We start from the raw sequence: 26403 nt of genomic DNA, 5'->3' as shown, positions 1-26403 counted from the left end.
TGCTTTAGACTAGCTATGCTTCTAAATGTTACCCCAAAAATGTAACGGGATTCTAATTTTCTCCTTAAGATATACACCTAAAATAATACAAGTCTTGCCAAGGAGACATAATTACAGGTGAAATCAGTTCTGACAGCTGTGTTGTAATCTGAACTTGATGTTTTCGGATGCCAGTGAAGTCTGTAGGTATCAAATCATAACTCCACCCTTATTTCCCTTTGAGGAACCACACTGGGGTCCCATCCGTTCAGTTACACTGCAGTAATGACTAGCAACTGAGTCTCAAACATTCTGCTCTGGGATAGAATATGTCCCACTGCGAAACCTCAGAGGCAAGGCTCAGTTAACACAGTGATCCATGTTCAGTGAAGTCAATAGAAATAGGGCAATTTTCACTACATTAAGGCATTCCCCTTTGGAAGACACCCCTACCTCCAAATAAGAAACAAAGCATGCAGTTTTCCTGCTATGAGTATTTGTTTGGTTTATGCCTTTCGAAGTGGTGAGACTGGTTGCCTTACTTTTTTAAAACACCAGGCTTTTCTGTTGGAACATATGTTATAGCATAGAACAAGGTAGTATTATTTGGAGAGCGTGACTTCTCAGGCATTATTTATCCAGTGAAAACAACATATAAAACGCCCTCATTCTTTTCAAATATTCAAGTTAATCAAGCAGTAACAAGACTTTATATACAACTATCTGCCCTCCAAGCAGGTTTTAACTGGGCATGATGAAAATCTGCTAAATACTGTTTGTCCTTGGCTATGTTTACAGCCAAAACATACTCAGTAGCATTTCAGCTGCACCCACTGCTGATGATGCTTGTCACCAAGTACCTTTTGAAGGGAGGCAAGGATTGAAAACCAAGTTTCCAACCACTGATACACCGACAAACCTGGTTAGTTACAAGTCAATAGAGTTACTCAGATTTGGAAAAGCATGTCTGAAATCAGAATCTGGCACTATGTCTTATCTCATTTGCTGGGCCAGCAACCTTGCTCTTGAGAACTCAGGGAGTGTGCTGTCAGCCCATGTGTTCAGTCCCCAGCTTTCCTGAAAAAAATTAATGTCACAGAGCAGTTTGTTGTATGACTCTGACACAATTTATTTCAGTAATGGTACTGTGTGTCAGTTATTAAATACTACAGTAGAAAACGTGATGAAGTGGGAAGAACTGCCGTGTAACATAGCTTTTGTCAACCATCTGATTTTAATATTTTCAGTCGCTGAGTCTGGGTCAAGAGACAGAGAATCATTTATGTCTTCACTAAGCAACAGCTTGACTCTTTTTCTGATGACTGTGGTTTAAAACATTTGTTTTACAGAATAGTTGTTAATTTTTCAATTAATTGTAAAGTTCAAATTACAAAAATTTCCGTTTAGGAGAAAATGGTTTCTACCATACCATCTGTCTATTGGCACTGCATTTTCAACCATAACTAAAATTGATATCAAGTTCAGGCACTCTGCTAAAAGTAAAATAAGACCCAGAATCATGACATCTAAGATACAATAGCTGTATCAAAAGGGAAACTTTTAAAAATAGGTTGACATTCTAATGAGAAGTTAAAATCTCTGCTGACTGACAGCACATCCAGTGATACCAGTCATAAAGCATTGCTACTTTATCAAGTGCTTGAGGTTAGAAATATATGATTTTGAACCACCACCAACAGGCAATTGAGTATTGGTAAAGATCAGTAGCTAGAAGTTCTCAGTAAATTAATACAAATGACCTGTGTTAGAGCAACCGGCCTAAGTGACTAGGCAGGCATTCAAACATTTCCTTTTTGGGAATGGGTATCATTCTCTAATACGAATGTAATTTTCTGTACCTGGAGGAAATTTTAATGAATGGAGATACAGAAATCCTCTGAATAGGACATATAGCACATCATGCTTCATTATAATCATGCCTATGATGGTGTTCTGTTTTTTTTCTGGAAATGTACATCATGCAGGTACGTGTGTGATGCCAAATGAGATTAGTACCTTTGCAGAAGTTACCATTTAGAGGTAATTCATTTAGAAACATTGCAGTAAGAAAGAACACTGTGTTCACATCTATTTCAACAGAAGAGCTTTTACTGATTCTTTTGGGTGCACAGCATGGCCAAATGCAAATATTGTAAAGTAATTATTTAAAATGGACCAAAGCATGAACAAAATGTCTAAAATGCTTCCATGAGTGACTGTGTGTTTATATGTATGCAAATGCTGGAGTGCAATTCAGATAAAAGCTGAAATTTTGTGGTGATGACACTACTATTAATAGTTTCAAAACAAATTCTTTTTGCTCCCATATTTGTAAAGAACAATCTAAAAGCATTCACATTTCTAGCGATACTACTGTTAAATTCCAATTTATAACAATATGAAATAAGGAAACCCATCAATCAGTGATCCATAAGTAAATGTCCCTTAGCACAAATGCTCACATAAACAAAAATTTGATTATCTTTGAACTATAGATTTTCAAACAGACTAAAATGCTGCAATCGTGAGCAGATGTTCTTGTTGATGGGTTTGCAGCTATTGACTTATGCTCCTTCTCATATCAGTGACTGAAAGCTGATTCATGTTCTCCCAGAATACAAATTTTAAAGAAAATCATTCTCCAGCTGAATTGACATAATTATAGAGATTTGAGCGGTGTCAGATAGCATATTGCAAGAAAGGATTTTGCATGTTGTAGTTAAATAAATATAATTTTTTTCACTGTATACTAGAAGCTCTGATGCTAACACATCAGAACATACAACCACTAAAACCCCAAATGTAAGGATGAATTTTCTGAGATAAAATTGTATGAAATCTCCAAGTGCTCTAACATCTCACTAAAACACTAATATACAGCAACAGTCCTAAGAATGGTAAGCTCATTTGCAAAGGTTGCTCAATAAATGCATTTCTATAGTAGAACATAAATACAAAAAGTCTTCAAAAGTCACAAAGACTGTTGTCAAAAAGAATGTATGTGCAATTACTTAAAAATGAATGGGTTATTTTTATACACCATTAAATTCATATGTAGGGGTGTATATATACATATATATATATTCACAATCTACTTTTTAGTCATAGAAGAGAAGGAAACACCTTGCTTAAGGGTCATGCAAAATGTGTTAAATGTAATATCTTTGACAAGCTGCCAAAGAGCACGCACTGGTCACATTGGAGTGTCTAAGTGTATATTGACTGGACATGATGATTGACATGAGGAAAACCATACAGTCAGAGAGGTTACATGCATGTGTTGGAATAGCAGCTGGTGGTGATAAGGGATACAAGGATATATATGGCGCTAGAGAGAATAAGTTCCCAATGATGAGTTATAATGAATCGATGATAACTCTGTGTGTATCTGCATATTAAAGTGGTGGGTAGTGATAATACGTATAATTATGATGGTGGGCAGACAGGGATAACAAGAGGTGTTAACTGTAGGAGGTGACGGGTATGTATGGTAAAATGAGTAGGTTGTAAGGATGCATGTGTGATGCCAAGTATAGTGGTACTGTGGGGAGTATATAGCAGCATATGCACTGTGCTGATACGCAGCATGGACCTGCTGTTCTTGATGAAGGTATGTGGTGCTCATAGGCGACAGTTTATGTGAAGAGGCAGGTTGGTGTCCATACAGATGTGGTGTGCTCACACACAGAAGTAGCTATAGCTAAAGGAATAAGCAATTGCTGAGTATTTTTGTGTATGTTTGTTCTGAGGGAGTGTTTGATACCATGAGCAAGTGTGAGGGTATGTGTATTAGTGAGTAACCATGTCTGTTTAATACAGAATGGGAAGGTGGTGGAAACTAATTAAGTGGTTAGGTAGGGACATAAGAGACATATTGCCTAGAAAGAGAGGTGTACGTAAAGGTTATACATTAAAAAAAAAAAAAAAAAAAAAAAAGCTTGCCAGGGTATTAAGTGGCAGCTTAGGACTATCTGCTGGTGTTTATGTGTGTTTGGAACTGGTGATGCAGATGAGGTGTGTAAGGTAGCAGTGTCTGGTTCGAGATGACAGTATGAGCAGCTATTGGTGTAATGACGCTGTTTGACTAGGATCAGGGTGTGTGTGCAAAATAACATGATATGGCTCAGTGTGTAGAAGCAGTTTTGTGGGTTTATGGGTGTAGTGTGGGTTAAGTCAGTTATGTAATGACGGCTACATATATGTAGAAATAGTGTATGAACAGAGATTGTGGTAGTGTTTTGTGTCACTGTATAGTGCCGAGGAGGGTTTATAGCTTCACTCTGTGTGGATAAATCCCTATCAGAGATATGCATATGTTTTTAGTACAATACTAAGAGAGGGAGTTGTAGCACTGGTGATGCAGTATGTGATGGCTGAGTTTGAAGTGATCCTGTGAGTGGAAACAGTATGTGAGGGGACAGAAGAGTAGACAGATGGTGTGTTTGCATAGCAGCATAGCTAGGACGGTCTTGGCACCATCATGGTATAAATAGTGATGGCAAGCTGTAGTGTGCAAACTGGTGCCTGCACCATTGCATGTGATGGACAGAAACAGAGCATGTGCTGGAGTGCCAGAATGGGACAGAGGAGGATGTTTCAGGACTGGCCATGTGGAGAGGGACAGGGCTGTAAAGTATTGCATGCTGCTAGTGCGTGATGTCTGGTGGTGGCAGGACTGGACAAGGTGGGAGGCATGGAGCTGCATGGTGGTAAGAGACATGAGCATACCTGTTCTCAGGCAGTGCTGTGCACCTAGGGTTGAAGGCCGTGTGGTCCGCTGTAGCCAGTGCCATGCCTGGTGCCAGTGCCATGGGGTGGGCAATGCGTGTGCTGTGGTGACAGAACAGGGTTGCAGCAGCTGTGTAGGCATGAGGCATGCCTGCCCAGGTAACATTGCCACTCACCCATGACCCTGGCTTTTTTCCTAAAGGAGAAAGGATGGTCCCTTTGCCTGAGTCACCCCTGGCCTGGACTCAGGTGCCATGGAGGGGGAGCAGTGCCGAATGGAGGGGGAGGAGAGGATGCTGTCTGGGGGGGACCAGTGCGGGGTTAGGGAAACAATACTGAATGGGGAGAGCAGTGTGGGATCGGGGAGCATTGAGGGGTGGGGGGACCAGTGGGGACAGGGAGGAGGCTGCCCTCCGGCAGCCCGGGAGCTGCCAGATCTGCGAACAGTTAGAGGGCGGGATGGGAGGCGGGCGGGCGGAGGGTGGGTTGGAAAAGACACCCACTTACGTCTCCTCCTGCGATTTTTTTTTCTCTTTCCCTCCTCCTTTTCGTAGCTGGTGACGCGCCGCTGCCTATTAATCATTCACCAGCCGGGGAGCAGCAATTACTGCCACTCGGAGCGAGAGGCGCGGGCAGCCGCCTCCTTCCCCATGGCAGCGCCCCGGAGCAGCCGCGCCGGGAGCCCGGTCGGGATGGCGAGCCCGGCCGGCGGCAGCCGCCTGCTGCGCTGAGCGGGGGGCGGGGAGGTCCGGGCGGAGGATGCTCCCCAATGGCACCTGCGCCAGGCTTCCGGGCGGTGCAGGTAGCGACAGCGGCGGCAGCGGCGGCGGTGGCGGCGGAGCCGGCAGCGCCTCGGAGGAGGCGGCGGGGGGCATGGACTCGGGCGGCAGGAACTCCTCGGGCGCCCCGAACAGCACCCTGAGTGAGTCTCAGGGCAGCGCCATCCTCATCTCATTCATCTACTCCGTGGTATGCTTGGTGGGGCTGTGTGGCAACTCCATGGTCATCTACGTGATCCTACGCTATGCCAAGATGAAGACGGCCACCAACATCTACATCCTCAACTTGGCCATTGCGGATGAGCTGCTGATGCTTAGTGTCCCCTTTCTGGTCACCTCCACCCTGCTGCACCACTGGCCGTTTGGCTCACTGCTCTGCCGCTTGGTGCTCAGCGTGGATGCCATCAACATGTTCACCAGTATCTACTGTCTGACTGTGCTCAGTGTGGACCGCTACATTGCTGTGGTGCACCCCATCAAGGCAGCTAGGTACCGACGGCCCACTGTGGCTAAGATGGTCAATTTGGGTGTCTGGGTGCTTTCCATTCTCATCATCCTGCCCATCATCATTTTCTCTAACACAGCAGCCAACAGTGATGGAACAGTAGCTTGCAACATGCTCATGCCAGAGCCCACGCAGAGGTGGTTGGTGGTCTTTGTTGTCTACACGTTTCTGATGGGCTTCTTGCTGCCTGTGGTGGCCATCTGCCTCTGCTACATCCTCATCATTGCCAAGATGCGCATGGTGGCACTGAAGGCTGGCTGGCAGCAACGCAAGCGCTCGGAGCGCAAGATCACCCTCATGGTCATGATGGTGGTGATGGTCTTTGTCATCTGCTGGATGCCCTTCTACATCGTGCAGCTGGTCAATGTCTTCGTAGAGCAGGATGATGCCACCATCAGCCAACTCTCTGTCATCTTGGGCTATGCCAACAGCTGTGCCAACCCCATCCTGTATGGCTTTCTCTCAGACAACTTCAAGCGGTCCTTCCAGCGACTGCTTTGCCTCAGTTGGATGGACAATGCTGCAGAGGAACCCATCGACTACTATGCCACTGCCCTGAAGAGCAGGGCATACAGCGTGGAGGACTTCCCTCCAGACAACTTGGAGTCAGGGAGCATGTACAGGAACGGCACTTGCACCTCCAGGATTACCACCCTTTGAGGAAGCATTCCTGTCCTGACTCTCCCCTACTGCCGTCCAGCAGGAGGGTGAGCGAGGCCAGGGCTGTGGCATGGGGAGGCCAGGAGGGAGGGGGTTTCGGTCCTGCCCACCAGCAGTGGTGTTTGGCACAAGAAGGAGCGAAGAAAACCCCATGTCCTTGCTCTCCTGCTCCATCACCCTCTATCTGCCTCCTTTGAGAGCGGATGCATTTGTTGAGGCTTTGACACCCACATAGCAAATTGTTGCACTTGTGGGCCAATTTAGGGTCTGGCAGCCAGGCTCTGCCACTCCTCTTTATGTCTGATAAGTGGCTATATGGGTCCTGCAGCGACTCTCCCCTCACCTTTTGTACAGGTTTGCCTCCCCCTTGGTTGGTGGGACCCCTCCCATCAAGGCCACTGAGTCAAGCCTGCTTCAGTCAAGCCCCAGCATTCAGGCTCAGACTGCCCCCTGACTGAAAGCAACCCTGCTCAGCACCTGCCAGTACACACTTGCCCCTCAGAGAGTAGAAATGCTGGGAAAAGTCCCCCCTGGCACACACACCCAGCCCTCCCCCAGGAAAGAGCAAGTATCCTCTCTCTGCCCCACCCCAGGAATAAAAAAGAAAGCGAGGAGCAAAAAGGCCCCGAGAAAAGCAGCAGCATAGTTACAGAGCTGTCTTTTGCTTTGCAAACAGCTTCCACCTCACTGGGGCTCTGGCTTTCTGTGCTGTGCTTGGGGTAAGCAGGGTAGAAAGCATCTTTGGATAAAAAAATCTGATTATTGCTGTGCTCCAGAGCTGCACAGTGGGTTACTGATAACAGGAGATAAACAGTCCCGTGACTCACAGGGAGCAGAGCACTGAGCGGGGAGTCGGGGCAGGGGGCACGCAGCTGGGAAATGTTTGAATGTGTCCATACATACAATAAAGTGTGTTAATAATAAAGTTTAAAGGGAGCGCTAGACTGTGAAGCTATTGTTTTGCGCCTGCTCCATCAGCTGTGAAACAGCGGTGAAGGCAGCTGAGACGGTTTTGAATGACCTGGGTGGCCGTAAAGTCACTTTAGCCTACAAGAAAAAAGAGGGATTAGATTCAAAATCTTTATCAGGCTCTGAAATAAATACTTGACAAAAATGGTAGCTGTTTGATAATAGCTATTACCCTAGCTCCAGTCTCTTCTGTTGCACTAACAAAAATAAAATGGGTTTTATATGTTGCCAATGTAATATACTGGCCCAGAGCTTGTTAATGTTTCATTTCTGAGAATTCTTGTTTTTAGTGTGTGCCAGACATCTTTTTGTTTGACTTTTTTTTTATTTGATTCTTGTCACTGTGTTGTGAATGTGTTTCTCTGAAGCAATTTATACTGTGTACTTATGTCTGTGGTGGTTACTTACAAGGTTGCATTTAAAATTAGTGATGCTCAAGAAGGCTCCTTTAGAGATAAAAAGGCTGTCACTTTTTCTAACTCTTTCATCTACATTGTCTCCCGCACAAAATTCTCTCTCTTGAATTTTCTCCCACTCTTAGACAGAACAATTTTCGTATAGAAAAATGGAGCTTTCTTGTTTGATAAATAACAGCCGATTAAACAAAACCTTCTCTTTCTGTTCCCTCTTATCCCAGATGTAAGAATCAGTACAGAACATGTTGAAATAAGCAGCTATGTTTTTTGCTTTCTACCACCTATGTTAACAGTGCCACACAGTGGCAGGTGTCCCAGTAGCTGTGGCAAATCAATTCTCTAGCACAATGCTGTGGTTGTATTATTTATAACTACTGGCAATCTGAAGGAAGAGATAGGGAAAAATCTCTAGTAGCATCATACCCCTAGCATTGTACTTGTAGCTATGGTGCTTAAGTACAGTGTTAAGTGTAAGCTGACAATTAAGGCATCTAGCATTTGCAGTGGTAGACTCACTAAAGGTTTTGTTAAATTATACCCTTTAACTTTCCTCAGCAGCAAAAAGCAGGATACTACTTTGTAAAATTCTTTCATCAAAAATTAGATACTGTTAAATGAATGTGTAAATTTAGTATTTCAAAGTTGTCTGATTCAAAGCCCATCGAAATGAGATTAAAAATCCTAATTCACTTCAATGGACAGTGAGTCAGCTCCTCTTAGTTTAAAAATTGCTGATGTGGAAGCTGTTACATCCTTATTAAAATATTTTGTGAAAAGCTTTAACAATTGTACAGTTTCTTTTTTTGTACTTCCCAGTGGATCTCATTTAAAGAAAGCATGCAAATATTAATTTTGGCAATGTTTTACGTGCACATATGAGAGGAAACAAAAACAAGGATGAAATCTTTTTATAAGCTTATTTAACTTTTCACAGAAACCAAACATCGGTTGAAACAGTAAAATGCCCCACAACATCACATGATGCTATTTGTAGAGGTTCACTTAAAATCTCACTCACAATCTCTTCAAGTGGGTATGAATCTCACGGTCTCACGTGGTCTTTTCCATCCAGGAATATTGTTGTGTATGGTCAGATTAAATGGAGAGTCAGCCTACTTTCTACTGTTGGATTTGTTTAACATCAGAAACAATAAAGCAAAAGTTAAAAAGCAGTGATTCATACTCAATACTCAGCTTTGATGAAAATTTGAACCTGGTTTTGTCTCTCTCTCTTTTTTTTTTTTTTTTTCATTTTGCCTTTAAACAAAGCTGTGGTGGACACCTGCACACCTACAAGCACATGCACTTTCATTTCAGTTCTCCCAAGCAGAGCACAGAGGGGTGATGTTCATACTGACCAGAGCAGGGGGCTGCTGCTGCAAAGGACGTGGGTACCCCAGTAGATGTCCGGCTCCCCATCAGACGGACACACTGACTCACTCCCAACCAGCAGTGTCCCTATGATTGCTGGCTAAAGCTCCATCTGTAGTTTCAGCTGGAAGCAAAATTTGTTTATCCTAAACTAACATTTCTTCCTGTTATTTTTTACACTGAGTCTAGTTTGACTTTGACAGGGGGACAAGTGATCAACAGCTGTGCATCACTCTTAATTTGCTTTGGAAGAAAAAGTTATTTCATTTTGTGTTATTATTCTAAATAGTAGAATGCTATTACCAGAAAAAAAAAAAAAAAAAAAAAAGATTGTCCTTGTGAAATAGTATCTACCAGTATCTACCAGAAAATAAACAGAACTCTTTTAGTGCTTTCCAAATTGCAAATAAAAGTCTTCAGATTTCATATGGAAATGTTCTGAACTGATGCTTAATTAAATAAAAAAAAGAGAGTACAGTGACATATTTCTTGGTGACATGTTGCCTCTTTTTAAGGCTATAAAAGCTATAATACAACTCATCTACAAATGGGTAAATCATAATTTATAAGCAATAATAGTAATATGTTGCTGCATTTTACCCATTAGTTTAATATCTTAAAAATACTGTATGCATTTTTTCATGGAAATCGGCCTTGTGCCACTGAGATCCATGCAACTTTTGTTCTTTGTTTAGCCTAAGGCTTGTATGCAACATGATCTAGTCAACAGACTGGACCATTTCCCATGCCACACACAAAGACAGAGTGGTCTTCACCTGGAACATACATCAGGTACCCCTGCAGGTACCCCTTCCACTCAGAAGAAGGGTATGCGGGAAATTACTCTCCTTTCTCACTAGGCTTCCCAGTGCAGTAATGATGAAGACACAGCTCTTAATCCTGATGTTGACTGCTATATGCAGTTAGTGACCTGGAACCAGGCTTGTTGCAGAGGCACTTTATACGAGGGCTCTGGATGAAAAAGGTGATGGACACATGCAGATCCTTCTCAGCAGAGAACATGATGCAGTGTATGGTTTCTTTTCATTTGACACTTAAAGAATCCACCTGATTTCTTCACAGAGAAGGAGAATCAGATTTCTGAATGTGACGTAAGCGTTTCTGAAATGACAGGTTTCCAGTGAGTCAGAATAAAATAAAATGCTTTCTGGCTGTTTTTTAAAAAACTAAATGTCTGTATTTCAAATGTATGTGACACACTCTATTAACACTGTGACAATATATTGTATTTTAACCAGTTTCCAAAAAACAGCATCCTAATTCTAAATTTTGAACTATATCTTACTGAAATAAAATGATCCATGACTGATGAATAAGTTATGTAAGATTTGACTGTTTTCTGCTGTGTTTCCAGAGCAGCAGCTTAAATTAGTGTCTTAAAATCCTGCCAAAAAATATCCAAGAAAAAACATTTTTTTAAAAAGCCAGAAGAAAGTAGTCAAGAAAGATGCATCAATCTGATGTTCTAGAGCCTGTGATTTCAACTCCTAGAAACCTTATCTGACTTCAGGGCTCTACAGACACGAACATGAATTATGAATCTCCAGAGGAGAATAAAATATTTCTACTGCATTGTGTGTTCAGCACTTCCATCCACTTCAACACAGACCCTTATTGAACCAATAACTGCAGGGTAATCCACAGGAAGAAAGGGTAATTTACTAATTAGATTTCTCTTTGAGAATAATGCTTTTAGATATCATATTTTGTAGAGAGAAATAGCCAAGAACAGGTGAACCAGAGAGTATTTCAAAGTATGTCACTGAATGGCTACAAACCAATCACAGTTTTGACGAGAAAGATGCTTTTCAACAGAAGTTAGCTATGCTCTCCCCCTTCCAACCTCATTTCCCCAAAAGCCTAAAATGTGAGTTTGGCAGAGCAGTAAGCAGCCATGAAACAGAGACAGCAAGGTGGTGTATCCTACCTGAGGTCTATAGGTTTTCATCTTCAGTGTGGATGGAATGCATTTGTCATTATATGCTACCATGTCTATGATGGGTAGAGTCACCTTGAAAGCAATATAAACATAAAGAAGACCCTTTCCACTCTTCCTTTTTTCCCAAAAATTATTTTCTACACAGGTTCTTACACTCTGTAATATGACTAAGGGTTGCTCAGTGGGTTCTTGAGATTCCTAACTAGAAAGGGTCAGATAAAAATGCTCAAATGCATAGCATATGGGGGTTATAGGACTGATAAGAATTAGTGGATTTATTATTTGATACCTGCTGATCACCATGAGGAGTACTGGAAATGGATTGTATTGGCTTCACTTACTTTGTTGGTGACAATGCTGTTTTCAGTGTATGTGTGGGCCCTACAAATCATAAAACCCTGTAAATCAACCCAGAGGAAAGCTGTGAGCTTCTGCAAGGGTGCTGTCATGCCCTGCACTTCAAATCGCTGAGCACCGCTGAGTAACATTGGTACTGGTGCCAACAAAGCTGTAAAAGCAAAGGGCCATAAGTTCAACTGATTCATGCAGGACATACAGGTATTCACATTCACAAGGGCAAGCTGAAGTGATTGCTGTTCAGCTGGAAGAGTTCAAAACGTGTCAAAGCCGTACAAAACAAGTAAGTATGCGTGTATACACACACACACAATGTGCGTGCACATATAAGTGCTTCCTTCTCGTAAAATATATAAAAATCCTATTTGGTCCGTTATCCAACATGTAAAGGAGTGAATTAGAATGTATATTGGTTATAAAGGAAGTAATGATTAGTAAGTTTAGATTCCAGTTGCTGGACAGTTAGGTAGCAATAGTGTTTTGTTTCTGTGCTGCTGTGATGTGTAGAGGATATTTAAGTGTTACTTCTGCTATGGAGATGAGTCCATGGCTGGAGAGGTTGGAGCTGGTAGTAGAAGGAGATCTTGGAGAAAAAAAAAAAAAGTGACTAGTGTTTGATTTAGAACTGGAGTAGCTATATTTGGAGAAATCCCGTTGATGTTGAAGAATTTTGGAGTTTGCTAGCACTCACTGAGAACTGCCTTTGCCCAGCACTTCAAGGAATCTGGGCAGGAACAACCCCAGGTTCCAGTATAGGTTGGGAAATTACATATTAGAGAGCAGTGTAGGGGAAAGGGACCTGGGGGTCCTGGTGGACAACAGGATGACCATGAGCCAGCACTGTGCCCTTGTGGCCAGGAACGGCATCCTGGGGTGTATTAGAAGGGGAGTGGCTAGTAGATCGAGAGAGGTTCTCCTTCCCCTCTACTCCGCCCTGGTGAGACCACATCTGGAATATTGTGTCCAGTTCTGGGCCCCTCAGTTCAAGAAGGACAGGGAACTGCTGGAGAGGGTCCAGCGTAGGGCAACGAAGATGATTAAGGGAGTGGAGTACCTCCCTTATGAAGAAAGGCTAAGGGAGCTGGGGCTCTTTAGTTTGGAGAAGAGGAGACTAAGGGGGGACCTCATTAATGTTTATAAATATATAAAGGGTGAGTGCCATGAGGATGGAGCCAGGCTCTTCTCGGTGGCCAACAATGATAGGACAAGGGGTAATGGGATCAAGCTGGAACACAAGAGGTTCCGCTTAAATTTGAGAAAAAACTTCTCAGTGAGGGTAACAGAGCACTGGAACAGGCTGCCCAGGGAGGTTGTGGAGTCTCCTTCTCTGGAGACATTCAAAACCCGCCTGGACATGTTCCTGTGCGACCTCACCTAGGCGTTCCTGCTCCAGCAGGGGGATTGGACTAGATGATCTTTTGAGGTCCCTTCCAATCCCAAACATACTGTGATACTGTGATACTGTGAATCACCCCACGTGTCTACTGCATGGCCAACCACAGCCTTCCTCAGCCAGGATAACATAAAAATCTTCATCTGAGGTCTGAAACAGAAAACTAATGGAGGCAATGATTGTGGTCTTTTCCCTATTTAGTTAGCTTAAATAGGTTGTAATACATTGTAAATGTACACACGAAAAATCTACCAAAGCACAAGCTAAAGGCTGGGGTTCTTGTTGCTGTCTGGTTTCTGTTAAAAACAGACATAGAGGGGTCTTGCCCCCTTATCCAGTCAATGAGAGACAAGTCACAGATTAAAGAAAAATTTGAAAAGCACTGGATTATTGAGCAGAAAATCAACACCAGTATTAGTGAATTTATTTTCCTAACATTGCACCAGAATTATTTTGTTTATCATTTGATCACAGAAAGAGAAAATACACTTTTAGAAGCTAAACTGACTGTACAATATCGTAGAGAAGCTTTTTTTAAGGAGTTCCATATGTCTTCATGAAAACTAGAACAACTTTGATATCAAACATGCTTATCTTATGCCTTGTGTTTTCTATATGATGCTGCATTCTTTTGATAAACTTGAGCATCTTCATAAGAAAAGTTGCTTATTTACCCACTGAAGACGCTTGGCTACTATCAGTAACTGGTTTCAGCGATTATTAGAACAGCTACATGAGCTAAAGGTCTAGTCTATAGTTCATGCCTTAGATTTATACAAATTACACAAGCCAACTGCAGGTCTGAATGAGTGAATGGAAGAAAATTAAATGAAATGAAAGATAAAAAACATAATATATTTTTTTATAGCACAGTATATATATATTTTTTTAATTCTATGGCAGTAGCTGTTAAGCGATCACATAAAGAGTCCAGAAGAATAGGAATCTCATCTGCTACTTGCACTACTACAGGATTGTACAAAATCCTTGTCAGTTAACTGTGAAGAAAAGTTATGGGAACGGCTTTCTCAGATGCTTGTATGTGAACTTGTTACAGGTGTGGGGGACAGGTGGAGTTTTAATTGTCATTGTTCTTGTTCCTGTTATTTACAGTTGAAAAGAAGGTGGAAGGGTTGCAGGGCTTTATGGGGTGTCATACAAGAACAGGCAAAACATTCAAGATATATTCACATCTGGGCAAAATTTGGGGAGAATGGATGTCCAGGAAGAGAAAACTGGTGGATATCTGACACCCAACAGCCTCAGAAAGAAGGAATCTGAAACAGAAAAATTAAGGCTGGAATGCCCAGGCTGATCCACTTTGTTAAGAAGAGAGATTAAAACCCTGGAGTTCAGTACAGGCATTATAAAGCAGGACTTGGCTCTTTCACATAATTTAGATTGTTTAGGGTACAGCAAATACATAAACTTCCAACTCAGGAAAAAAAAAAATGAATTGTTGCTTTTATATCAGCTGCTAGGCATTTTTTCTGAGACCCAGGTGATAATTCAAGTACTTTATGGAATTACTGGAAACTAAGGAAAGCAACGCAGAAAAGATAGATAATATATTGTTAAAAACAATTTAATTTCAATTGTTCAAATGCTCTGAATTTTATGGATTATTTTCTTTCCTCTTATCACTAAAATAGGAAAAAAGTCTTATCAAATTTTTACTCTACACAAATCAATAAGACAGAAATGGAATACAGCAGCATTTTCTCCGCTCTTTCACCATAATGAAGTGAGATGTACAGAATTTCTTACTTTAAAAGCAACTTCAGTGCTATGGCTGGGAAAATTACTTCCCACAACAGAAACATGTACTCTTAAGAATTAAAGGTAATGTTCACATATTCCTCACCACAGACCTTGAAACTCTACATTTAGTTTATCATGAAGGTACAGAGCAACATTCCAAAAATGGCTAATCTGGTCTACAGAGGATTGCACGTTTCAGTGTACTCTTTCAAGAACCTTTCGTTAGAACTAAGATTTAATTGAAAATAAGAAAGAGAATAAACTCCCTAAGCATGGGAGAAAATCTCCTGATGTATTTGTATTAGTGGAAAAATATCTACCAGTCATAGTTGCACTGAAATAGATCATAGAATTCACAGAAGGACTCCTCCTGACCAGACTGATTTTGGTCAAATAAACTATTCACACAATCTCAGATTTTACTAGGAAACCATATTCTCTGTAAAAGTATACCAATATATGCATACCTTAATTTTTAACACAAAAGAAAATGTGCAATTAAACCTACATTCTTGTCTTTTACTGCAGCAAAGATGACTTTATGTGACAGGCCAGTAGGAAGCTCTTTTGAGAGATCTAAACTGGATTTTTTTAATTGCAATGGATGTTAACAGCATTAGAGTCATCAATTTATCTGAAAGTAATGAAAGCTCCTCATTAGTATCTGCCTGATGTATTTGTATGCAAAACGGGACTTGTGATGTAAAAGTTTTGGATGTCTAATAATATAATGTCACTAAGTATAGGGGAGAACAGACTGTAAGGCATGTTGTATATTAATAGGTTGATGCTCATGTTGTACATTATGTTCACATCCATTTATGCTTCTAGAAAATAAATAAAACCAATTTTGTTTTACTTAAGAAGACTAATGCATGGGTCCTTATGATTACATATTCTCCTAGGATATCACAACTACTTCAAAGGGACCAGAGTCTCCTGCATTATCTCAGTGGTTAGGTATGATTGAAAGAATCAATTCACTTCAAGTACCACCACTAACACTGCAGATTTGGAAGGGTCATTGCCACGAAATGTAGGAGGTTTGTATTCTGAGGAAAAAGCTGCATGCACTACATATGCACAATTCATTATTTGCTTGGAGAGGGAAGAATTTAAACACAAATGTTGTGATTTACAGTTATTCATGAACTGTTCCAGCCTGGGAGCTTCCGCAGGGTGCAGTCCTTCAGGAACAGACTGCTCCAGTGTGGGTCCCCCATGGGGTCACAAGTCCTGCCAGCAAACCTGCTTCAGCATGGGCTTCCCATGAGGTCATGGACTTCTTCATGTGCATCAGCTTGCGCTGGTGTGGGGTATTCCTGGGCTGCAGGTGGTGCTGTGCTTCACCATGGACCTCCGTGGGCTGCAGGGGGACAGCTGGCCTCACCATGGGCTGCACCATGGACTGCAGGGGAATCTGTGCTCTGGCACCTGGAGCACCTCCTGCCCTCCTCCTTCACTGGCCTTGGTGTCTGCAGAGTTGTTTCTCTCATATATTCTTATCCCTCTCTCTTGCTCCTGTTGTGCAGGTTTTTTTCCCCTTCTTAAATATGTTATCCCAGAGGTGCTACCACCATTACTTGGCCTTGTCCAGCAATGGGTCCATCTTGGATCCAGCTGGTGTTGGCTCTGTCAAACATGGGGGAAGCTTCTAACAGCTTCTCACAGAAGCCAAACCTGTAGCCCCCACTACCAAAACCTTGCAATGCAAACCCAGTGCAACAAAAAAAACCAACATTTTTATTTTGTGGACTGCTATCATGACAGGCTGACTAGTAACTACATTTTCAAATATCTTGTATAATTTATTCTTGGCACAACCACTAAGATGACCCACAGCAGGAGAAACAGATCCTGATTTTGTCCTAGGAAATGGACGTTATTTGGCTGAACACTGACTACGGCATACCTAAAATGAACAACTTTGAGAAAAAAAGCTAAAAGCATTCACTATGCTAATGTTTAATGTTTATTTTTAAAGCATATAAATTAAGAAGGTTGCCAAAAAGAAATTAAAAGGAACAGGTAAAAGGGTAAAGGCATGCAGGTGGCACTGGGACTATTTAATGATATTAGAGGATAAGATTACCATATTACCTATCAAAACAAGGCATTGGAAGACCACTTTCCCATCAAAAAAATTAAAAGGTTAAGCAGCACACAACAGAAAAGGACATAATTTAAAGCTGAAATCAAGTGCATATAAAAAAAATAGAAGAAAAGGTGAACTTTAGCAAAGAAATAGTAAAATTTTAAAGCAGGCCAAAAAATTTTTTTGAGAAATATCTGCATAAAGACATAACAACTACCAATAGAAAACACTGTAGAGCAGGAAACCAACCAATGCACTTACTGATGATGAGTAATGATTGTATTTAAGAGTGTTTCTGGACAGAAGAGCCATAGGGAAAATGCCATTAAATCTTATTGCTTCTGTTCATTATGGATTTTTTTTTTTTTTTTTTTGTAAGAGGAACAATGGGTAAGTCTCTGGAAGTTCATCAGAATGAAGAATTTGCGGGAGTTTTGGATTAAATCTGATAATGGACAGCTGGATAGTACAAAACTATTAGCAGAGGCTTATGCTCCCCTAAGAATTCAGAAGGAATTCCCTAATGAAAGACTATTAACTGTGGTGAAACCCGCTGGAAGCCCACAGGGCTCTGTCCTGGGACTTGCTCTGTGCAAATTTCTCATAAACTATCTGGAAAAAAACGGAGGCATCATTCTTTGAAAATATCAGCACGGTTCTCTGCAGTGGTCAAAACAAATGAAGTGTCATGTCAGTAACTTTTAAAAAACAGAAAATACTGTTAAGCCATCATAGAAGACTATACTGTACCTGCATCTCCAACAGTTTCTAAATTTGGATTTCACAAGGAATCTAACAGTATAAGAAAAGGTGCAAAAAAGAATAACAAAACAATTAGATTTGTAGAATTGTTTCTAAAAAAAAAAAAAAGAAGAAATAAATAGACTATGGAACTTGGGATAGGGATGAGTGAATGAGTGTATGGCAGAGGTATGGAAAAATTAAGATGAACAGGTCTACTTTTTTATGTCACATGGAAATAAATGGTGGAAGTAATTGATACAGGATGGTTTGATGTCAATAGGAATAAATCATATCCAAACTCTGTTAGACAAATTGACGAAAGTCCACCAAGTGTGACATGAACTCAGTCTCAAACTCAAAGCCTTGCAACCTTAGAGTACCCAGGAGAAGTGTCACTTACAGATGTCACATTTCCTGTTCTAGTTCCTAAAGCACTAGCTATCATAAAAGAGACGTTACTGATTTAGATGACCTTTAATCTCACTTAAACTATCTGTTCTTGTGCTCTTATGTTTTGCTTCAGGGAACAGTGTAAGCCATTCTTATCAGTCCAAAACACAAGACCAGCTGGCTACATTCCAAAAACAAAACCATGCATTTCTGCCATATTATAGCCCATGTGCTGTTCCTAGATTAATGACTGAAAATGTTTATTTGTTCGCCAAACCACCACATTTTGAGTAACAAACACCTGAAAAAATATGCAACAATAGGATGCTAAGGGTGGATACATCCTGGTAAAGATGGATACTTGCCCATCTTTTTTATCTCTCCCTTTTCAGTTCATCTTCTCCCTAGACCTGCAGGATTTTTGCTCTTTACATTGCCCATGAAACACACAACAGTAGTTTTTTCCTGATTGTTTTGCCTCAGACTTGCAATGCAAAAGCACTGGCAAGGGGCAGGAGTGAAAGGACATAATAAATGTGGGATCACCAGGACACCTCTACCTTCCCTGCCCTCACTGACAGCCCAATAGTCCTTCAAGTCTGCAGTACGGACAAGGAAAAAGACTTGTTGAGAACAGATGGCTCCCTGTTCACATTCACTTTCTCACAGTGCCAGAACTCTAAAAGTCCAGATGAGAGAGGCAAAGCTGAGTGTTGGGGCAAGAAGGAAAGTCAGGAGGTTTAACCAATTCTGAAGCCCTGGGAGAGCAGTTACTGCTGTTGCCTTATTGTTATTTATCATTAGTGAAATTTATGAATCACCCACCACTCTACAGCCTTGATAAATGTCCACATCCTAAAGAAATAGAAAATATTATTTCTAGAAGGAACTAAGTTGCACATACCAGTGACTGAGATCCATGCAATAAATGAGGAAAAATAATGAGATCTGAAAACATGAAACAATTTGATTAAGTGACAGGAAATTACACTTCCTAGGGAAGCACAGAATCCATTCACTTTTTAATCCTCTTTAAGCTACATACTACACTTAAAAAGAGAGAAAAGTTCTTCGAAGTATTTGAATTTTGCCCATGTCCACTTTTAGATTTCACTTTAAACCCATAACACACGTAATCAAGCCCTCAGCAGTATAAATCATTATTACAAATTTCAGGAAAATTAACATTTTATTCCTGATTACTTGATGAATATAAACCATTAAAAATTCATCACATGTTCATTAATAAAATGGACAGCTGGCAAATGATGTGCCTACCAGTCAAACTGGCTTTGGAGGAATAAAGGAAGTCTAAAACTTAGATTTAATAATTGGCAACAGGGGACACTTTTTGGACCACTGTGATAGATGAGAGGTTTGGACATTCCTACCCATTGCAGAAATCACCATTTTTAAATGTGGACTCACAGATTCTTGTGTCCACCATTTCATCACTGCTACATTATTACATCCAGTCCTCTAGTCAAGAGCCATGGACCACAATACTACAATTTTTAAAAGCCAAATAACTAATACGAACACTAGAATTGAAAGTACTAACTTATTTAAAGTCCTCAATACAAATTCATCCATTGTAAAACTCACCAAGTTTATAAGTGATTTATATGGCTTTAATGTGGGATGAAATAATGTTTCCTGTACTGGAAAAAAACAGCTACAATGCTTATGTAATTTGTTCAGTCAAAGGACATGTATGTAACATGAGGAAAAAGGTCAAGATTGGTCTCCATCTCTGCTATGTTTTGGAAAAATATTTACATTTAATTGTGTGTTTTACATACGGTGTTATGTAATTAAAAGAAAGTTGCATCCAATTTCATAACCAGACACTTTCATTATATCAAGCCTTGTTATGATTATCTGTACTCATTATGACCTTACTTATTCTCTTCCTACCGATGTAAGCAGCAAACACTGCACTGCACTCCATATCATAACTAAATCATAGTTATGATATGAGCCAATAGTCCACATTGATGGTCAGTTATCTGTTGGTTTCCTATTTAAGAAAGACACAATTTAAACTGAGATTGAAAAGCAAAAATTATTTATCCTTTCTCCCAAACTATCCACTTCTTGGTCTGAATCATTAGAGGAAAGAGAAATTCATGCATTTCAAGTCTGCTCAGGTTCCAATCAAATCCAAATACTGTTGCTTTTGTCTTCTACTGACTGCAAAATAGACAGTAGAGAAACCCAAATAGACAGAACAAGAATCTCTAATATGTAAAAGCAATAGAAACTATGGCAAAGTTATTGCCATTTAGCTGTGCCTTGAAGAGACACAAGGAACTGTGAGCTTGCTTTTAGAAAACTGTCCTGGTTTTGTTAAAAACAAGACCAGTTCTTTTTTAGTGTTTTTTCCTTTCAGCTAAGTTCAGCTAAGTGCTTTCTAAGTAACTGCATATTTTTCTCGGTCATTGTACTTGGTGCTGATAAGAGGACCAATGGAATGCTGAAGCACCTCACGTTTATTGCTATGACAGCTAAGAATTCTGATAACATCCCATAACCGACAGGGGCGTCTTTGCCAGGAGAAGCGGACAGAACAGGTGACTAAAACTGACCAACTGAGTATTCCATCCCATAAACATCATACCCCCTGTATAAGAGGGTGACCACGAGGGTCTCGCCCCTCTTCAACCATGGCCGGCATCTAGAGAGGACCCTGCCTGTCTGGCTGTGACCTATAGGCCTCAGGCCCTGCATCCCTGAAATCCAGTTTCCAGTTTGCTGTGAAGTCCTACCCATGACTTCCAGGTGCCTGCCCTGCAGCTGCTGGAGCCGCCAGCTCCCAGCTCTGCCACCACTGGAGTGACGCCAACTCCATATTGGGCATTAAAGATTGGTTTTGTATATTTTCTCCATTTATTAGTAGCATTAGTTAAGCCTTTAAAACTTTTTCAGCTTACAAGACTCTTTCTAACTTGAAGTCCCTCTTCCTCATCTTGTTATCACCTTTTATGGTGGGAGGGACTAACAGAGGGTATCTGCCACAGTTTATTGTCGCCTTTCTTTAAACCTTGACAAGAATTTAAATATGAGTGGTCTCCCTAGGCTTTCTTTACAGTCGATGCAGAGAAATAGCACTTTTAGGACTGGCCCTGTTTTTAGCACCTAGTCTAAAATGAGAGAAATTGCAAGTACATACCTCTCTCCATGCACTGTAAGGGGGTCTATGTGAGTAGACAAGTTTTGATGAGCTGTTAGAGATGTCTACACCTGGTGAGACAAATCCCATCCAAAAATGCAAAATAGTCTGGTTTCAGCTGAGTCAAATTATAAACCAGGGAAAACATAATAGAATCCTTGTGAAGTCCTTTCAACAAATGTCTAGTGCTTAATACTAAATCTTGAGTGTGAGAAAAAGAACTTTGAAATCAAAATGTGATTTCACAGGAAGCCAAGGCAAAGAGCAAAATGAGAATAAGATGAGACAGGTGAATGGCTTGCAAGGGCATGAACTTGCACATTTTAACTGAACAGTCCAAGTCAAATCCTGAGAGACACCAGAAAAAGTAGTCAGTCACGGACACTTACCTCAGCACTTAGCTGTGTGCTTGGTGAAATTCCTGAAACAGAGTGAGAGTATTTATATTTAGCTTAGAAAAACATAACTGGACAGTTGTACAGTTCCATTAAGAGTTCATCTGATATGTGGGAAAAGGGAAAACGTAGAGATAATAATTAGGGAGGCTCTCATTCATCTTAGTTGCTATTTGCTTATACAGCCCCTTGTAGAAGAACAGAGCTTGACACACACTGCTCCCTGAACCAGTGACAGTAACACGAGTGGTATTAAGACAAAAGGCGTTAATGGCTGAGTCATTTTCCACTTCTGTGCACATTTGAATCAAGCCTCCTACCAAGGCTGAAAAATGCCCGCCTTCTGAAATAAAAATGTCAAATAAACAGATCAGAAAAAATATGCAGATTATGAGACAGCTTTGTAGTGAGTAGCATTCTGACTTAGTTGGATTTCATTCCTGTCATGATACAATGGAATTTATGGCTACAGACAGCCTGATGGCTCACAAATGTCTGGGATCCCCTTAACAAAAGCAAAATAGTGTTTCCCAGGCAGCAACAGCCTATCATCATTAAGTGGAGAGGGGAGAAAGAAAAAAACCCATGCTATGTCATACTTTATCCTTAGCAGATATCCACACCAAATCAATCTTCAAGTCTTTGCTTGCAAGACAAGTAGGTAATAATACATATTGTTTGAAACAGAGTTCTCCAAACTCAATGGGAAAGTGACAAAATGAAAGCAGTAGTCAGAAAGTTAGCTCTAAAGAAAGAAAAACGATAAAAAAATATATTTAGAAAGACATTTCAGAACTTAAAGTTCCTTTAAGGGAAAAAATATTTCCCTACCCTCCCTGCACCCAAAGGCTTGGATGAGATCCAGTTAGTTGTGTTTTACTGCACACAGAAAACCTTGAATCAATATTTAGCATTACCATTGTAATTGAAAAATAACACCATAATAATAGGTGAGCATCAGCACTCTGAACTGCAAAGAAAGCAATTTCGGCAGCCAGGACAAAAGCTGCTCTACAGGAATTCCCAAGGAAAATCACAGAGGAAGTGTTTACCTCACTCAGGAAAGGGCAGAAAGGGTGAATTCTTTCCTCACTCTCAAGGGACTACATGGAAAACAATATGTCCAACTAAAAGGAATGGGATTTGCATGATGTGTGTGGACCCACTGTTAACTCCTCTCATAATGTGAAGTTTGTCAGCACCTTGTCTGATTGTAAGGGAGCCACACATAGCACATAGAAAACAAGTTGAGTACAGATGCACCTTGGGAGAAAATCTGTAACTGAAAATTTTGTTGCTCTGCTACAATAAAAATGAATATTGTATGAAGTAACAAACAGAGCAGTGATTTAGGTTTTAAATCATCCTTTATTCTTTTCATCAGCTGAAATAGAACTCACTGCCCATTAACCTCCCATTTCCTCAGCAATTTAATGACCTTCTAAGCATAGAAATGCTCGTCATTGATAAGAATGTCAGTCTGAACGAGTGTGGGTCACAGTTTCCTCTGAAATTATGGCTGTTCACCTCTCCAAACGTTCCAGCAATTAGAAAGAAAACAAAAACCTCGAAGTACCACTCAGACAAGAAGTGACTTCTAAATTCCAAAACGTGAGCACTAAAAGTGGTCCCTTTACACTTGCTCCAGTAAGGCACCAGAAGAACAGTTTCTGAGAAGATAAAAACTCCACAACTCTTGCAGCTGCAGATAAGCAATCGTTCTGTCAGCCAGGCCACTATATTTATATTTTACTTATGTCAGCACCTAAATAACTGTTTTTTTTTCAGACCGACAAAATTTTGTGACTGTCCAAAGGCTTCAAACCCCTGAAAGGGGGACGTTACATGCCCCCATGTGTGATAACGCCGCAAATCCTGCACAGCCGCGTCCCATGGCGCCTCTGCCCCAGCTCTCCCGCGGCAGCCGGGCTGGAGGCAAGAGAGACAGGGGGAACCGAGCTCTGTCCCGCGGCGGGAGCTGCCACTCGGGGCAGCCCCGAGGGACGGAGCCCCCGCTGTCCTGGGGCTACTCGCCGCCCGCTGCTCCGCACAGCTCCGCGGAGCCGGACTCCGCCTTGCTGCGGGAGTCCGGCGGTTCCTTGTCCCCGCCGCCCTCGGATTTGCTGAAACACAGCTTGAAGACCCCCAAGACAGTCATGACCAGGATGACCAGCACCACCACCGCGACCGTCACCAGGATGAAAACATAGTTGGAGGAGGAGGACGAGGAGGAGGAGGTCGGCGGAGCGGCCGTCTTGTCCCCGTCGACGGCGCCGGCGGCCGCGGGCGATCCCGCGGAGCCGCCGGGTGCCTGGGCGGAGGGGTGTCGCTCCCCTGCTCCGCCACCCGGCGCCTCCCCGGAGCCGCCCGCGGCGGTGGGTGCCGCCCCCGTGGCCGCGCAGGGCGGCCCGTTGCGCCCGTCCGAGGCGCAGGCACAGGCGAAACTCCCGGTGGCATCGCGGCACCCGGCGGCCTCGGTGCACCTCCCGCTGCCGGGGCTCGGGTAGACGCAGGGGCAGTGGGGCTCCTCCGCGCCCTTCCAGGCGAAGCCGCCCCGCTCGGGCTGGCAGGTGAGCCGCACCACCCCGCCGGGGCACACCACGGTGAGCACGGTGCCCGGCGGGCTGAAGCCGGGGCCGGTGCTGCGCTCCTCGAAGGGCAGGCGGTAGTCGAGGTCGAGGGCGCCCGCGGGGTTGAGGTCGGAGCAGGCGCCCTCGTACTGGTACTTGCAGACGTATCCCTGGCTCTCCCGCTGGCACGGCCGCTCCTTCCAGCCCCAGCTGGGGCCGCCTCCGGGAGCCGTTGCCGCCAGGTGCAGCCCGGCGCAACGGGCGGTGAGGCAGGAACGCACGGGCTCCTTCGCCCACCGGCCGAGCGCCGCCGGCACCTCCCGCGGGGCCGCCCCGCCGCCGAAGCCCTCCCAGGAGAAGCCGCGGAGCGGCTGCCCCGTGTCGGTGCAGGTGGAGGCGTTCCTCTTCAGCCCGACCCAGAAGAGCGAGGGCGCGGTCCCCGCCACCGCCTCCGCCAGCAGCCCCAGCAGCAGCCGAAGCTCCGGCTCGCCGCTGACCCACGCCAGGTCGCCTCGCCGGCGGCCGCAGTCGCTGCGGGCGTCGATGTAGGAGCCGTTGGCGAGGTGGGCGCTGAAGCAGGAGCCGGCGGCCTCGCAGCGCACGGCGGCCCGCGGTGGCGGGGACCGGCCCAGAGCACAGGCCGTGGCCATGAGCAGGCACCAGGGACCGGCCCGGCTCATCCCAGCGGCGCGGGAGGCCGAGGGGCGCGGGCTGCCCCGGCGGCTGTGGCAGCGCTCGGCCCCGGCTCGGGATGGTCCCAGGCGTCCGCCCTGTCCCAGACCAGCGCCGTCCCCGCGCCCACGGCCCTCCCCTGGGCCTGCCGGAGGAAATGTGTCGGGAGCCGGGGCTGACCTCGGCATCCTCCGTTTGTTGACGGGCGGGTGACAAGCAGCTCCCTGCGCAGCCAGGAAGCGTTCGCCCTGCCCGGCGGGCGGCTGTCCAACCTCGGGGAAGGACGAGGGTTGAAGATCCCGGTGCCAGCTCAGCACGGCTGGCGGGTGTCAAGGCCCAGAGCTGCAGTGGTGGGGCCAGTCTCAGGCTTGTGTGCAGGAGATTCCCGGAGATCTTGCCACCCTATGTCACGCAACTTCCAAGAGAAGAGCGGGCTAGCTTCAGTGACCTTTTCCATTAAAGGTTTCCTCGTTATGGGAAGCTGTGTCTCAGACCTCTCTAGTTCCCAATACACAAGCCAGTTTAACACTCAGGAAAACAGATTCTGCTCTAGGGTTTCAAGCAAGTTGGCCTAAATGCATTGTAGGTTAGGTGCCTGCACTGACTTGCTTGTTCTTAAATGAGTTTAACTGATCGACTGCAACTGTCCCTCTGTAGGCAGTTGATGCGCTGCCTCATTTTCACACTCCTTACTGTGATATATATCTGCTGTTACCTCACGTTTATATTCAGATACAGTATGCATCTGAGTCTCTTCCCCAGTCATTTTATGTGGCACAAAACCACATTCATACACAGAAAAAGTGGAGAATAAAAGCAGAAAATAGCCTATTTAGAATTAAAGAAATATATATTTACAGTAAGGTTAATCAGTCATTGCAGTCTGCGGTGGGGTGAGTTCTACAGTGTTGGATCGAGGCTCCAGGTGGATTCAGTCCTGCACAAATACCTCACTGCTCCAGCACACTGGTAGGCTCTGCATCTGAGCCCTTTCTTAACAATTTAATTTCTCTTCAGAGGGAGTAAATGTGGATGACAAGTCCCATTCAGCCAGCCTGTGACCAGCCTTCACAGATCCCATTGACTCTAGGCCTACACCGAGATATAGCTGATTTTCTCTGGACATCTCAGAGAAGAGTTAGAAAGATGAGTGTACAGACACACTGTGTCATGAAGCTCTGAAGCACAGCCTGTTTTCTTAATTGAGTAAATTTTAGAAATTTTACAGCAGGAAATTTTCTTGGTGGACAAAGGGTTTTAGAGACTCGTTTCCCAGGGAAGCCCAGAAGCTTCTGTTGTTGCCAGTGCATTGCCAGAACTGCAGTAAACCATACTGAATTAAAATCAAAAGCTTAGTGTTACAATTCTTCAACCGTCCCAGACCCCAGGTCCTGATCAGCAGAGAACACAGGAAGCACACTGTGGTCTCTATTCACAAAGTTCTTTTTTATTAACAGAAGAAGGGCAAGTGGTAAAAGGCAAAAGTA

The 26403-nt window shown here is 43.2% G+C and overlaps 2 protein-coding genes across 2 annotated transcripts; one reads left to right on the top strand and one right to left on the bottom strand.

Moving 5' to 3' along the window:
• Positions 1-4532: 4532 nt before the first annotated feature.
• Positions 4533-9208, top strand: SSTR1 (somatostatin receptor 1). Its single transcript, XM_013366924.3, has 2 exons — positions 4533-4688; positions 5262-9208. The coding sequence occupies exon 2, from the start codon at positions 5467-5469 to the stop codon at positions 6649-6651; it is 1185 nt and encodes a 394-aa protein (XP_013222378.2). The 5' UTR covers positions 4533-4688; positions 5262-5466; the 3' UTR covers positions 6652-9208.
• A 13814-nt stretch (positions 9209-23022) lies between these two features.
• Positions 23023-25147, bottom strand: CLEC14A (C-type lectin domain containing 14A). Its single transcript, XM_065064002.1, has one exon. It carries the CDS (start codon positions 25102-25104, stop codon positions 23701-23703), a length of 1404 nt encoding a protein of 467 aa, XP_064920074.1. The 5' UTR covers positions 25105-25147; the 3' UTR covers positions 23023-23700.
• Between the last annotated feature and the right edge of the window lie 1256 nt (positions 25148-26403).

The sequence above is a fragment of the Columba livia genome, chromosome 5 (genome assembly GCF_036013475.1).
Source record: "Columba livia isolate bColLiv1 breed racing homer chromosome 5, bColLiv1.pat.W.v2, whole genome shotgun sequence".
NCBI lineage: Eukaryota > Metazoa > Chordata > Aves > Columbiformes > Columbidae > Columba > Columba livia.
Note: the sequence above shows the minus strand (reverse complement) of the source record. Positions and strands in the feature narration are given on the sequence as shown.

Excerpts from the sequence above, each read along its gene's own strand:
- SSTR1 (XM_013366924.3), top strand. The coding sequence starts at position 5,467 with ATGCTCCCCAATGGCACCTGCGCCAGGCTTCCGGGCGGTGCAGGTAGC.
- CLEC14A (XM_065064002.1), bottom strand. The coding sequence starts at position 25,104 with ATGCCGAGGTCAGCCCCGGCTCCCGACACATTTCCTCCGGCAGGCCCA.